The sequence below is a fragment of the Podarcis tiliguerta genome (assembly GCF_965153285.1).
Source record: "Podarcis tiliguerta genome assembly, chromosome: 9".
NCBI classification, from domain to species: Eukaryota; Metazoa; Chordata; class Lepidosauria; order Squamata; family Lacertidae; genus Podarcis; species Podarcis tiliguerta.
In genome coordinates, this window is record NC_139542.1 from 38243110 (window position 1) to 38258253 (window position 15144).

Consider the following 15144-nt stretch of genomic DNA (forward strand, 5'->3'; position numbering starts at 1 on the left):
CCAGGGCTGTGACCAATGACGTAGACTTTACAGTCTTACCCGTGCTTGGTCACGCCCCCTTGCTCCGCCCAAGCATAGCTGAATACAAGTACCGGTATATTTCTGGTCTTGGATATACAGTGCGTTTATTTACAGTACTCAGTCTGCTATATTTCATTTTTTATTTTCTTATTAACCCCTATCTAGACCCAATGTTGACTATGCTTGCATAGAGCAGCCTCTGTTAGGGCTCTGGAATTACAGTGGTACCTTGGTTCTCAAACGCCTTGGTATTCAAACAACTTAGAACCCAAGCGCTGCAAACCCAGAAGTAAGTGTTGCGGTTTGCTAGCTTTTTTTTTGGAAGCTGAACATGCTCTATTTTGAGTGTTACGCTTCTGATTTGAGTGCCGCATTTACATCTTGAGTGCCACTCTTCTGTTTTGAGTGTTACGCTGAGGTCTCTGTTTTTGCTATTTATTTTGCGGTTTTGCTTTTGCGGGTTTTTTTGTTTTGTTTTTGTTACTGTGTGGAACCCAGTTCAGCTACTGATTGGTTGATTGTGTGACTACAGTACATTGTTTATTGCTTTCATTTTATGGATCAATTGTCTTATTAGATAAAATTCATGTTAAATTGCTGTTTTAGGGATTTTTTAAAAGTCTGGAACAGATTAATCCATTTTGCATTACTTTCTATGGGAAAGTGCGCCTTGGTTTTGGTACACTTTGGTTTTGGAACGGACTTCTGGAGCGGATTAAGTTTGAGAACCAAGGTACCACCGTACTTATTGAAGGCTGCTTTAGAAATTAATTAATTAAATAAAGAAATATAAATTCTAAGCGTTATTTCTAAAAATGAAATCCCCCCCGCCCGAACTAACATTTAAGGCCTTTGCTGAGATATACAGAGTAATTGTTGAAATTTGGACCCTACTGTTTTCATTCTACAGGCAGTGTCTCAGAGCTTGCTGCTAAATGATATAGATGACAACAAAACCTGGCTGTGGAACAGGGCTATAAAATTATGCATTGGATAGTTCAATATGTGCTTCTGCTATACTACTGGCACAGGACAATATATTTTGTTTTCCAAAAGCAAAGCAGTTAGATTGGTGAGATTTAAACCATCTGCACACTAGATTAAATTGTCCAAGGATTATGGGAATATTTGCAGACGTGCTGTAAAAGCTATGAAGTAGAACAGATTATTCTGTACATAGCAAAGAGAGAAATCTATTATATAAAGGAATTTGGCTGTAAAGACTTCTGATGAAGTTGATTTACTGAGTCAGATGTCCATATGCTTTTCCTGTCAGAGAGAATTCTTGATTGAAATTTGTAGTATGTGTTGTTTGTTTTGTTTTTAGAATACACAGATCAGCAGTTTTCAATTATAATCTGATATCTAGTTCAATGGCTCATGCTACTGTACGCAGTAATATACAATGAGGCTCTGTGCTCTCCTTTTGACATTTATGAGACAACTTGCTGCTGGTTGAATGCTGCTTTGATCTGTGCATGATATCCTAGATACAGATGAAAATGTTGTTTGGCTGGATCAGATGTTCTACATGGGAAAATGAGAAGAGCAGATGAAGAAGTGCTAGGCTGTTGATCATTTCCTTATTCCAGATTCACAAGAGTTCATCATCAGATGAACTCCTACTTGGTGTTCTGCCTATTCCTGCTCCTTATGGATGACAGCTGTTAAAAGAAATTGAAACTGAAACTTTTCAAAAATGTCACTGGTTATGAAACTGAATATGCTTGTGCTGTAAGCAACATTTCATTTTAAATGGTAAAAGTATGCTGTCAGTAAAAATAATGTAGCCTTGAGAAACATGTCCTTGTACGACTTCTAAGTATTTAGTAATCAGTCGGTTTGAAGCTTAATGCTTCCTGCCTCTTCCAGAAAATTCCTGTTCCTTGTAGATCCAAGTGGTATTTTGATTCTGATGTTGTTTAACATTAATTTAGACTTCTAGAGCATAGAAAGCGTGGAAGAGATGTTGGCCCTGTTGAGAGATGTTACAACCCAGAAGCTCATTCTGGAGCACTTACTGTATATTTTGATCACATATTTTGTACTTGCAGTCAGGATGGCTAAAGTGTAGTTGAAAGCTGTTCCCTCTCTTCCCAGTTCCTGACACTGAGTTTTTGTATATTCAACTTTTTGTTTTTGAGCACTCTTGTGATCAAATTTTCCATGAATTCTTCTGAATTCTTAACATGAATCTGCCTTGGCCAAAACTTTCTTAGCCACTTTGCACTTTGCACTGACTGTGAATCCAGCCAAGTTGTGTTGATTGTGTGTAGTTATCAATTGTAAAGGTAAAGGTAAAGGGACCCCTGACCATTAGGTCCAGTCATGACCGACTCTGGGGTTGCGACGATCATCTCGCTTTATTGGCCGAGGAAGCCGGCGTACAGCTTCCGGGTCATGTGGCCAGCATGACTAAGCCGCTTCTGGAGAACCAGAGCAGCGCACGGAAATGCTGTTTGCCTTCCCGCCGGAGCGGTACCTATTTATCTACTTGCACTTTGATGTGCTTTCGAACTGCTAAGTTGGCAGGAGCAGGGACCGAGCAACGGGAGCTCACCCTGTCACAGGGATTTGAACAGCCAACCTTCTGATCTGCAAGTCCTAGGCTCTGTGGTTTAACCCACGGTGCCACCCGTGTTGTAGAAATTATCAAATAGGGCGTGAGCTCTGTGACAATTTGCTGGAAGGCATCAACAAGATTTGCTCATAAAAAGTTGACACAATTTTGTCAAATGACAGTGTCTCTTGAATATTGCTGCTCAATCTGAGATCATTTCAGTATTTTCATGGCCTGTATTTATCCACACACACTTGCAGATTTGGTTGTTGGCATGTATTCTATTCTAAGACACAGAGTCGCTGTTCTAACACTTCAAAGTTGTTCACAAAAGTGAAGAATGAAGGAGAGACGATAATGTGATCAATAGCACTTCCACCACGTTTTTTCATGCAAGCCTTAGGCATTAACTGGGTTTAGGGTAGAGAGAGAAAAAATTGTTAGACCTAGGCTAGTAGCTATCAATTTCAGCTCCTTATCTGAAAAATACAAGTATTAATTAATTAGTGAAACAAAGAAGGTAAGGCTTGTAAGGCAACCAAACTAAATAAAGAGCAAACCATATGCAAAGTCTGTATAGTGATAGACAGACTCTATATGAAAACCTAAACAAATATGCAAAATCTTTTTTTTTAAAAAAAAAGGACCGAAAGTTTCAACTGGTTTCAGTCTTCCTGAGATCCAGTCTGCCCAGTTGGTTGGTACAAAGTGCTCTTCTAAAAATACAAAACAATGATGGGTTGGATGTGGATCAGTAAACTGAAGCGGAATCCTGAAAAGACAGAGGTATTATGTGTTCCAGATTCTCATGGCTGGGAGGTGGCCTCCCCTGGATGGGGGTTACACTCCCCTGGAAGGAGCAGGTTTGTAGTTTGGGGGGTGCTCCTGGCTGGTGACCTCTGTGTCTTGTTGTTTAGTCGTTCAGTCGTGTCCGACTCTTCGTGACCCCATGGACCAGAGCACGCCAGGCACTTCTGTCTTCCACTGCCACCCGCAGTTTGGTCAGATTCATGTTTGTAGCTTCGAGAACACCATCCAACCATCTCATCTTCTGTCGTCCCCTTCTCCTTGTGCCCTCCATCTTTCCCAACATCAGGGTCTTTTCCAGTGACCTCTGTGTCTAGGAATACCTTTTTCAGCTCTGGTTGGTTTGCCAGCTACCTGCTTGCCTTTGGGAAAGAGATAATTTGACCACTGTACTTCAGGCTCTGTTAACCTTCAGATTGGATTATTGCAATGTGCTGTGTGTGGGGCTGCCCTTGAAGATGACTTGGAAACTTCAGTTGGTCCTAATTGCAGCCGCCAGGTTACAGGCTGGGGTTCCATTTAGATCTCATATAACCCCTGTTTTAAAACATCTGCGCTTGGTTGCTAGTTCATTTCTGGGCTCAATTCAAGGTGTTCACATTAGTGTTTAAAACACTAAATGACTCAGGCTTCTTTACAGACCCTCCAGGGTGCTGAAATCAGCAGAGGGGACCTCTTGATAGTCCTTCCACCTTCAGAGGCTCATGGTTTGGTGGCCCAGGAGAGGGCATTCTCTGTGGTGGCCCCAAAGCTGTGGACCCTCCCCCCAGGTACACATGGCATTTTTATTATACAGCTTTCCGGTGACTGCTGAGGATGCACATTTTACCCTGGCTTTTGGCACTTGAGATGCATGGTTTTAGGACCCACCTTATTTGGGGGATTGTAAGTTGTTTTAAATGGAGTTTAATATTGTGTTTTAATATCCGCCCCCGGACTTGTAGTAAAGGGAGGGTAATAAATAAATAATAATTAGATTTTTTTAAAAATATGCCACTTGTCCTGGATCTGATATATGCTGGCCAGGATGCTGACTTCCTATAATTTTTCAGAACTGTTGGCTCAGTGGGGAAGGGATGACAAGTTTTAAGCACTTTAAGATAACATGGTTCATACTGTTAAGATAGCTTGACCTTCCATTATCTCCTCGACCCCTTTCCAGCTCTATACCTTTTGCTTTAACATCATCAGTGCAATTGGGTTTTTCTCTTAATAAATAGCAATCAATCTTGATGTCATGTGTTTACAGTTTTCCAGTGCAGAGGCTTACGTTAATGAACGTGATCATTTACACAGTGTCACTGTAGTATTGGCATGCTAAATAATTTAGCAGGCTGTGGCAGGTAGATAGCTGTGTAGTGTCTCTGTTACTATGGCAATACATTTCCTTAATGCAAATATTAGTCATTCTGACTATGTGGATCTCTAGACTCAGGAAATTTATTAGTGAGGATGGAGAATTTAGCCTGGAGTGATTCATTTTCCGTGCTGGCTCAGTATTGAGTCTGGTTCTGGTGAGCCAAATTTGCTTGATAGCCATAAATGCAGACAGCAGGTAGCCTATATTCAGAATAACCTTCTTAATCTTTCACTCTTTTTTAAAAAAGCCACTTCCTACCCTTGGCAATAATGGTTTTCTCTGTTTACTTTGTCGACATTAGATGGAAATTGGTGAGAGGCTGCGCAGGGCTAAAGAAGACAGGGGCTGTGCGCGGCTATCCCTAAAGCCTGGAGAGCGAGCGGGGTCGGTGCGCACTGACGCCTCTCACTCTCCAGGCTTCAGCAAAAGCAGCGCGAAGCCTCCGGAGCGCGGAGGGAGCGCTCCCTCTGCGCTTTGGAGGCTTAGCGTTGCTATCGCTGAAGCCAAGGAGCCTGCATTCACTTCATAGGACGCACACACATTTCCCCTCAATTTTTGGAGGGGGAAAAGTGCGTCCTATTGAGTGAAAAATACGGTACTTACAAAATCCAGTGATCAAGGCCCCTATCTTCAGGATTGTTGCCGAATAAGCTTAAGGCATTTAGGAAAGATTGAGATTTTCATTATATATGGTTTCAGCAGTTTCCCCAAACTGCTGAAACCATATATAATGAAAATCTCAATCTTCAAACTGCTATGTGGCCTTTCCTAAACAAGTATAATACAGAATGGTGATGGTTAAGACTTCCTGCTGACACTTTGGTGCTCTGGTTTTGTCCATCACAACATATAAGAAGAAGTGGAGCTTTTCTAACAGTGCAATTCTATTCATGTTTACTCACAGTATAGCCTTCTGAGTTCGGTGGGATATACTTCTTGGTAAGTGACTATAATAAAGCAGGCTTAAGCCTCCTGCTTGTCCATGGAGCTTGTGTTTCTTTTTAGTCTTGTATCTCTTTGGGGTTTTTTTCCTTGAATTGCTGCCTGCCCTGTTTTCTTGCCTTCTACATGTTTCCCCTAGTTTTCCTGGTCTAGGTCCTGTCTTGTTTTTGTTTCCTTTTTTAACTTGGGATGTGATTTATACTCATCCCTGCCTTGATTCTGTGCAGACTCTTTAAGAACAGAATCTCATGGAAGTATCAATATTTCTATATGGATGGTCTTAATCCTATCTGGCTGCTAGTTTTCGCCCCTGAATCTTGCTTACATCATGTCTTCTGGCCTTGGGCCATGCTTCTATGTTTCTGCTACCTCTCTGCTGACTACTGCATCTACTCACATCCTGGACTAAAAATATTATTCCTAGGAAAGACCATGTCTACAAAATACACAGCTAACCTCCCCACCCCACTAATTAATCTTTTAAAAAAATAATTGTTCTAATTATTCATAAAATAATCACAGGCCACTCACTCTTTCTAATTGACCTACCTTACAAGGATAAAAGGAATTCAGAGTGAGAGAAGCAGTGTTGGCTGCTTGGAGGGCAGAAGGGGATTAAAATATAATGTATTTTCTGACATAATATTCTGAAAGGGCAAAGCCACACATGAACTATTAGTACAGTGGTACCTCGGGTTAAATACTTAATTTGTTCCGGAGGTCCATACTTAACCTGAAACTGTTCTGAACCTGAAGCACCACTTTAGCTAATGGGGCCTCCTGCTGCCGCCGCGCTGCCGGAGCACGATTTCTGTTCTCATCCTGAAGCAAAGTTCTTAACCTGAAGCACTATTTCTGGGTTAGCAGAGTCTGTAACCTGAAGCGTATGTAACCCGAGGTACCACTGTAATAAGAAACCAAACATTATTTGGTTCTATACACTGTAAATGCTGTTCTGTATTCTGTATAATAATCTTGGGCATTGCGCCATTTATTCAAGCAATAGTTGCACAAATAAGCATGATTCTAATATACTGTTCACTTGATAAAGTTTAATGTTATCCTTTGAAATTAAACTTTTCAAGCATTAGTGCTTATAATAAAGGTTACTGTGATTTGAAATTTAACATTAAAACGGAAGTGATTGCACTCTAGACTTAACATTGAGAGAAGGTATATGTGCATATTTAACCAACATAATGAATTGCAAGTTTCACTTATTAGTTCTAAACAGAGCTGTGCGCTGCTTGTAATGGTCCAATAATCTGCTGCTACTGTCTCTTGATACAGTAAGGAGATGAGTGCCTTAACAAACATTGTATTCCTTTATTAAATTTAAAGCTTCTTCTGGGGTAGTTAATGTTAGTGGGATCAATGAATTTATGAACAGCATAACTTCTGGGTAAGCATTCATGTCATTTTCGGGTTGCCATATTTTGAAGAGCCAAAAAGACACATTTGCCAACTTATATTTTTAACTATGGATTGCTATGGTGAATGTCATTTTACATACCCATGTAAAAGACGACATATGGCAACCCCGTGTCCGTTGAACTTGCATGTATCCTGGATTGCCTCAGATTTGAAACTTGTCAGCATTCATGAGAAATGGTTGTTCTGTACAGATGGAGTATTAGGCGGATATCCACAGATTTACGAATTCACATGCCAGCTTGCTAAGGGCAAGTATCTTCAGACAAGGAGGCCACCCAGTATATCATAGAGCCAATATGTAACAGAGCCAGTTGCATTTATACAGGACTTGTATTCTGATTTTGTTTAATAGTTGTTTCCAACAGAAATGAACTCTTGTGCCATTGGAATTTGTAGTGCCTCCAAGTAATGAGGTAGCGTGTCCTTGAATTACAACCAATTTGTGCCCTAAAACACTCCTAGGCTGGTTTACAAGTACAGCAGTTGCTCAAATTTATTTTCTCTTGACCAGCATATTTTAACTTACTTTCAGATAAAACCCTGTTAAAAGCTATTGGGCAGTAATTCTCCTGAAGACGATAGAACAAAAGAGCATATAATAATATCCAGCGGTGACTTTCTACTGATGGAAGGGAATCAACTGGAACAAGAAAGGAGGCAATTTTCAGCAGTGTACCATACCTCTAAAATTGCCTCCAAATGAATCTAAGGGTTAAACTTTTCTTTTACACAAGTATTCCAATGCCCTTTTAAAAAGTGGAAGTGTGTAGCAGTCCTGCACATCTCATAATTGTGAACATTGTTAAAAATTAAATGCTTTTTGGCTATTTGTTAAAGATGCAATTAAGATGGTACTAGATAACATTTTATTGTGCTTTCAAGATAGATACATGTGCTATGCCTCTAGAGCAGGCCAGATATTGTTGGACTCTAACTCTCATCACACCTGAGCATCAGCCATGTTAATCTGGGACTGGTGGGAGTTTGAATCCACCCTTCAAACCAACTTTCAGAAAAAGTAAAGAGAGACAGAAACTTTGGATTCATGTCGTCCAAATCCAGTAGATATTGCTGTTGGTTGTTGGATGACCAAGATGGAGAGTAATGCCACACATCTATACAGGAATCTGAAACCAATTAAACCCAGCTTCCTTTCTTAGTTGGAGTGTGAAAGAAACTCCATTTTTTATATCAATAGTCTAAGTGGCAGATTAGACATTATTTAGAGGCTAGTTTGACATGCAGTGCTAGTGTGGAGACTCTACGATTTTAAGACCAAGGACACAAACACCTATGTTATACAGTGGTGCCCCGCAAGACGAATGCCTCGCAAGACGGAAAACCCGCTAGACGAAAGGGTTTTCCGTTTTGGAGGTGCTTCGCAGGACGAATTTCTCTATGGGCTTGCTTCGCAAGACGAAAATGTCTTGCGATTCCTGGGTTTTTTTTTCCGCTCCCCACCCCCTTTTTCTAAGGCACTAAGCTGCTAATAGCCTTTTAGCAGCTAATCCGCTAATCCCTTAAGCCGCTAATAGCCGCTAATAGCCGCTAAACCGCTAATAGCGCTAATCCGCTAATGGGCTTGCTTTGCAAGACGAAAAAACCGCTAGACGAAGAGACTCACGGAACGGATTCTTTTCGTCTTGCGAGGCACCACTGTATCTGAAACAGTAGGGCTTATGTGGATACAGAAAGCAAACAACAGAAAGGAGTGGAAAGAACTTGAAGAGGCACATATCCAAAGATGAATGTGAGACAATGTGAAGAGAAAGAGAGTTTTGACATGCACTTGTGTTTCCCTCACCCCTGTGGCACAGTATTTCTGAATTTAGATGTATTTGTGAAAGAATCCGTGCAGTTACTTGTCTTATCCTCCTAGGGGCTGCTATTTCCTTGCAAAATCTGTGTGTGCTTGCTGCTTTATACTTGAATGTGTTGGAGAAAAACATTTCACTGAAAATGTGAACCAAATTGTAATTCATTTTAAAGCAGGTGCGGTGGCTCAAATTGGTGGATGACCCCCCCCCCCCCCCCAATAAACAAACTTAGTATTTTGGTAAAAGTACATACCATATGCAATTGAGTCTGCAGAACTGTAATCTTGGTTTGCACAATAAATATTCCTGAATAAATTGAAAGGATTTTTGATTGCTACTGTGTTTTGATATCACAGTGAACCATGGTTTATCAGGATGGAAACAGGCTACACATGTTTCCTGTTAAACAGCTGTGAGGAAGAGAAAATATTGCAATGTGAAGAAATGCAAAGAGTCTTGTGGCACCTTTAAGGTGAACATATGTATAGTTGATTTTTTGTGTCAATCCATTTGATCAGTCTCATGATAAAGTAGACTCTAGTCCAGTAGTCCATGAAACTGTACTTCATAATAAATGTGTTAATCTCTAGAAGTGCCATACAACTCTTATTTTTTGTCTGTTGCAGTAAATGCAACAATCATGCAAACCTTTCTGGAAACTTTGAAGGGAGGCTGTAATCCACATTCTATTTAGTTTCAAAATAACTGGGAATCTAGTGTACAGAAGGGAATTTCTCTGTTTTTGTTCTGGCTCTGAATAAGTGAAAACACTCTGCCCCTCTGTGATAAAGTTGAATTTACTTGTTAAAACAATCCCACTCAGTAGAACACTTATTGAGAAGAAAACCTTTTCTCTCATTGTATTCTTGCTCACCCTGCCACTGTCCAGATCACTCCTTGTTAAATTACCTGCCTCTTTCCTTCTCCAAATATTTCTGGTTGCACTTAGATCATATGAGAATCTATTATAGTATAAAAGAACACCATCTCCCTGAATAGATGAACTGTATACTCTCAGAACTTCCATCTAGTCAGAACTGAGCTTGTTTATTGGCCTTCATCCAACTCATTACTGATTCCAGGCACTGGTTCAGCACATTCACTGCCTTACGTTAATCTGACAAAGAGAAATAGAGCTGGATGCCATCAGTAAATTGATAAAATCTTCCCCCAAATTTCAGAATGACTTATCCCAGCAATATCTTAGATGTTAAAGAGCACGCAGGACAATACAGAATCCTGTGGAAATCGATAGCGCCATCAGTAGTGCCAGTATCAACTGCAGAAATGGTCCTCCAAGATGAGAGCAGAACTCCCATCAGGCCCAGCAAGCATGGCCACAGGTTCCCCACACTTATATTACAGAGACATATTGAATTAGTTGCAGAACGGTTTTATTATCTAACCAAATGTTGGCTGGGCAATTTTGCTGCGAAAAGTTATTTTGGGGGGATTATTAACATGATGAGGCAGTTAATATTTACTTCCCAGCAGTTGTAAAGGTCTTTTGGTTTGTTCATAATGTCAAGCACATTTCTGAAATCAGCATAATTTGTCTTAATTTCCATACTTGTTAAGCAGCACAGTAATTAAGGTGGACCACTTCCAAGGTGGTTTACCAAGGACTATATATGGAGTAGAAGTCCTAAGATGTATTACTTGGGTAGCAAAACACATCCCTCACCCATTCCCATTAATTGTTCTGAAATGCAAAGAACCGGATAACACTGCTAGCACCATGTGCCAAATAACAACCGGAATTGCAAGCAAGCAAGCAAGCAAGCAAGCAAATGAATGAATGAATGAATGAATGAATGAATAAAATAATATTGTTTTGTCTTGTCAGTTGAGTCCAAGAATCTAACTCTTGTTAGTCTGTTGCAGCACCTTTGATTAATGAATTTATTGTTGCATGACCATGTGTGTGGTCAGTTTCATGGGCTATGAAGCTGATTTATTCAATAACAGTTTGTGATAAACTATGACGCAACAAGCAAAGATTTTGTGAAATGAAATGCTGGCTATTTCTCCTGGCTATGTGGGAGGAGAATGAAGAGCAGGGGAGCACACTAACCCAAGGCTTGGCTCAGGCTCATTATAACTAGTGCAAAATCATGGTTTCCCATTATGTGTGAATGTGACCAGGATGGTGGTATGCTGTCATTTATCTGACCAAAATGATGCATTGATTACATGTAGGAACTTCTCTTTATTTTTCATGGCATTTTACCATTGGTACAAACCACAGTGTGGGCACCCTGCGCTCTTTCACATCCTGTAATTTCACACAGTTTGCTCTTATTAACAACAGCAACAACAAAAAAGGTCGTGTTTCTGAATGAATAGCTGTTTTTGTCAGAAATCTTTTTAAAAGGCCCTCAACCTTGCATATGTATTCAGCTTTTGTTGTTAGTATTGCTTAGTTACCAAGGATAATATAGGGAAAGGCATGATGTATTTTCACGTGTACCAAATTTAGCTTTAATTTGCTTTTGTGTTCTTCCAATTAGTAGCTCCCACAGAAGCCTATCGAAAGCTCTTTGCCTTTCTAAGCCAAGGACCCCATTCTAGTTATAAACATCCTTCACCATACTCCCCCCCCCCCCAGGGGAGGAATGATAACCTTTCCCACAACATACTTCTGACTATGGTGTTCTTCACATAGCACAGAATCAAGAAATGATCACTTTGTCAGAAACATGGGTTAATCTAGTAAAACAATAAAGTATGTAAGAGGAACCTTTCTGGATCAAACCAAAGGCCTGCCTAACTAGTTCAGTATCCTGTATCCCATAGCATCCAATGAGATGTCTATGGGAAGCCCTCTAGCAAGAGATGAATGCAATATCCCTCTTCTAGTGTTTTCCGCCAGGGATATGTAATACTATAAAGAAGTGAGAAGATGCAGACTTGTGTCGCAAGAGATCCAGGACCATGTGTATAATATCACATTATTCCCAGTATATCTTTTAAAATCTTAAGTTGCTTTACATTGCTGTTAAATCCCATATGTTTTTTTCTTTATGAATTTTGATTTCTTTGCAGATCAAAGATGCTCTCCAGACTTGACTCTTGTGATGCAGTGATCAGCAGCAGAAGAGAGCAAAGGAAATTGAATATGGCCTCATAGAATTGAACTTTGGAGAGTTTATGATGTCCACAGGTGCGAGTGGCAGGAAAAAGCATCAGGCTGTGAGCCTCGAAGGAGTTGACCCAGAAACCTGCATGATAGTGTTTAAAACTCACTGGGCACAGGTAAAGTAGCTCAGGGAAGCTTTTCTTCAGTTGGTTTTTAAAGTTGGTTGCACTGGTAAGAATCCATTCCAAAACAACAACAACAATCAAGAAACAACAAAAAGAGTGGAAGTTGGTTTTAGCTGCCAATACACAGCATTTAGTCTGTTCCCTAACACTCAAGTCCATTTCTGTTCTTGTTCTGGAAAATGGTAGAATCTTGCTCCTCCATTATTTAGTTAACATCACATGTAATAATAAAGGGGCATAGCTCTGTTTGATGGATAGGCTAAAGAAAGAGCTGGGAGATTTAGATTTAATGAAAGGAGATAAAATTTAGAATATAACTTTGAATTCTCATGCTTTGACGGCCTAGTGGATTTTAAAGATAAGGCTCAATTATATATTAGTATTGGATGCAAACCTGCACATGGTTAGGCTGCTTAAATCCTATTGAAGCTGGCTTTGTACAGGTGTGCAGACTAAGGAGATGCATTTTACAGCACCAGGCAATGATCTCTTTTAATCCAGTATTGTTCACATTGACTGACACATGTCTACAGTCAAGTTGCCTTCCTCTGTTTTTGTCACCTGAGATCCTTCCATTGTAATGTTGGGGATTGACCTAACACACCCTCTTAGCGTTTATACAAGCAAATGATGCCACTTAATCATGGCTTCAGCTACCCAGCTCTCCCAGAAGTTGAATTAGCAAAAGACATTCTCAGTACTGAATTTGGTATTTGCAACTTGGTTGGCCAGCACTCCCATTTTTAATGTTTTCAGTTACAAGGATTGTGACTAGTTGTAGCTTGCTACATAATGTTATGAGGCAATTAAAGAACCATTGGGGTTGAAGACCAGAATATAAATACGTTAAATAAATAATATTTTAACAAACCTATTAGATACAGTAGTGTATGAGCTGTTTAAATGTGCTTTCATAAATTAATTCCTATTGCTAATTTATAAGTTGTTTGCTACTTGATTAAATTATTAATCTCTGCAATCCATTCTGAGGTCCATTTTGAGAGGCACTTCGCTGCATTTGTTCAATAAATTTTTTGTTCAATAGATGTTTTTACATTGGGAGCTTAAAGCAGTGATTCAGTCTAGCAATTTTGAAGACTGAGTTTAGGGAAAAATAGGGTTTCAGTTAAAAGGTTAGTTAAGAACCTCTTCACTCTGATAACGAGAATGTGTTTCACGTTTCTCTAGGTGGTGAAAATATTAGAGAAGCATGACCCTTTGAAAAATATTCAGGCAAAATATGGGGCAATTCCTCCTGATGAGGCCAGCACTGTGCAGAATTACGTAGAACACATGCTCTTCCTGTTAATCGAAGAACAAGCAAAAGATGCTGCCATGGGACCTATCCTGGAGTTCGTTGTTACCGAGAATATCATGGAGAAACTCTTCCTTTGGAGTCTCAGACGGGAGTTCACTGATGAGATGAAAATTGAACAGTTGAAGATGTACGAAATGCTTGTCACTCAGTCCCACCAGCCCTTGCTGCATCACAAGCCCATCTTGAAACCTTTGATGATGTTGCTGAGTTCTTGCTCAGGAACTACTACACCAGCCGTGGAAGCTGAGCTGGTGGTTCTTCTCAACCAGCTGTGCTCAATCCTAGCCAAAGATCCATCTATTTTAGAACTCTTTTTCCATACCAGTGAGGACCAAGGAGCTGCAAACTTCCTAATTTTCTCTCTCTTGATTCCTTTCATTCACCGAGAAGGGACTGTGGGCCAACAGGCTCGTGATGCACTGCTTTTTATAATGTCACTTTCTGCAGAAAACAATGTTGTTGCTAACCATATAGTAGAAAACACTTACTTCTGTCCGGTAAGTTGCTTCTTCTGACCCTACCCTCTAAAGAAACCCCCCCTCTTGATATTTTCCCCATCAACAAAGCAGAACTGAATTTATTTGGTACATTTTGTTACGCTATTGCAGAAGTGGGAAGTGGTGGCATCAGGGGCATCTTTCTGAACCAGTCTGTATTTAATTGTGGTCAATTTTATACTATAATTTGCTCCTCAACAGAAAACTTATCTGGAGCAAAATGAACAAATTAGGGACTAAATACATGTCATTTAGTGGGGATAATATCAAAGTATGATATTTAGGTGGCCATTTGGGTCTAATTAACGTTGGTATTAGTATACCAACGTTAACATGGTATTATAATGTGCCATTTGAAGATCAGACAGTTTTTTGAATAAAACATTTGCATTAGGTGTTAAAACTGTAAAGTGTTGAAATTTTCAAAAATCTCTCCAGTTAAGCTAGTTACATTTTGTTTTAAAACAAATCAAACTATTTCGCTCCAACTTAATCTTACTGAACTCACAGTAGCCAAGAATTAGTTGTTTTCCTTCTGCTCCACCACCTACCTATCACAACGACACACATGCCAACTTGCATTAGTTCCTATGAGTTCGTGGAAGGTGATTCCCAAAGGAATCCTTTTTATTCTTTCAAGTCAGAAACTAGCAGCGTTCAAACCAAGCTAACTTCACACTTGCTGCTTCTGCTTCCTGCCTCCATTCAGTTCCCGCTATCCTTTGACCTGCTGCCTCATCATTTATTTATTATATGCGTATCTGGCTTTTTCAGACAAATACTTTGAAAGTGGTTCATATCAGTCAAAAAAAATTAGGCAGGGAAAGGAGCTAGAGAAGGGAGAACACTTTGATAATGCTGGAATGAAGTGATTAATTGTGTATCCGTGTTTCTAATGGTGGCCAGATTAGACTGATAACTGGAACAAAGTGTTGAACTGAAGATGATCCAATGAAACTGGACTGATCTTCCTTTGCAGTTGATCTTGCTATGATAACAGTTGGGGCAACTGCCTGATGCAGCTTGTTCCTGAGTGTCGTTAGGTTGGGCTAAGTTAATTGAAATTAGTTCCTACTGCAATCCAGGGGTACCAACTTGAATGAAATATTGGGGGGGGGGCAGGT

General features: G+C 40.0%; 1 protein-coding gene and 1 long non-coding RNA gene across 3 annotated transcripts in view; both read left to right on the forward strand.

The window, feature by feature from the left end:
* LOC310685468 overlaps window positions 1-15144 on the forward strand; it is a 190912-nt gene that overhangs the window by 131733 nt on the left and 44035 nt on the right. The gene's annotated exons all lie outside the window — the stretch shown is intronic.
* The window catches only part of FHIP1A (FHF complex subunit HOOK interacting protein 1A), an 85157-nt gene that overhangs the window by 25978 nt on the left and 44035 nt on the right, over window positions 1-15144 (forward strand). For both annotated transcript variants that reach the window (XM_083457208.1, XM_083457209.1), the window contains exons 2-3: window positions 11987-12196; window positions 13394-14020. In XM_083457208.1, the coding sequence (XP_083313334.1) occupies window positions 12092-12196; window positions 13394-14020 (732 nt within the window). In that variant the 5' untranslated portion in view covers window positions 11987-12091. The remainder of the gene's footprint in view (window positions 1-11986; window positions 12197-13393; window positions 14021-15144) is intronic.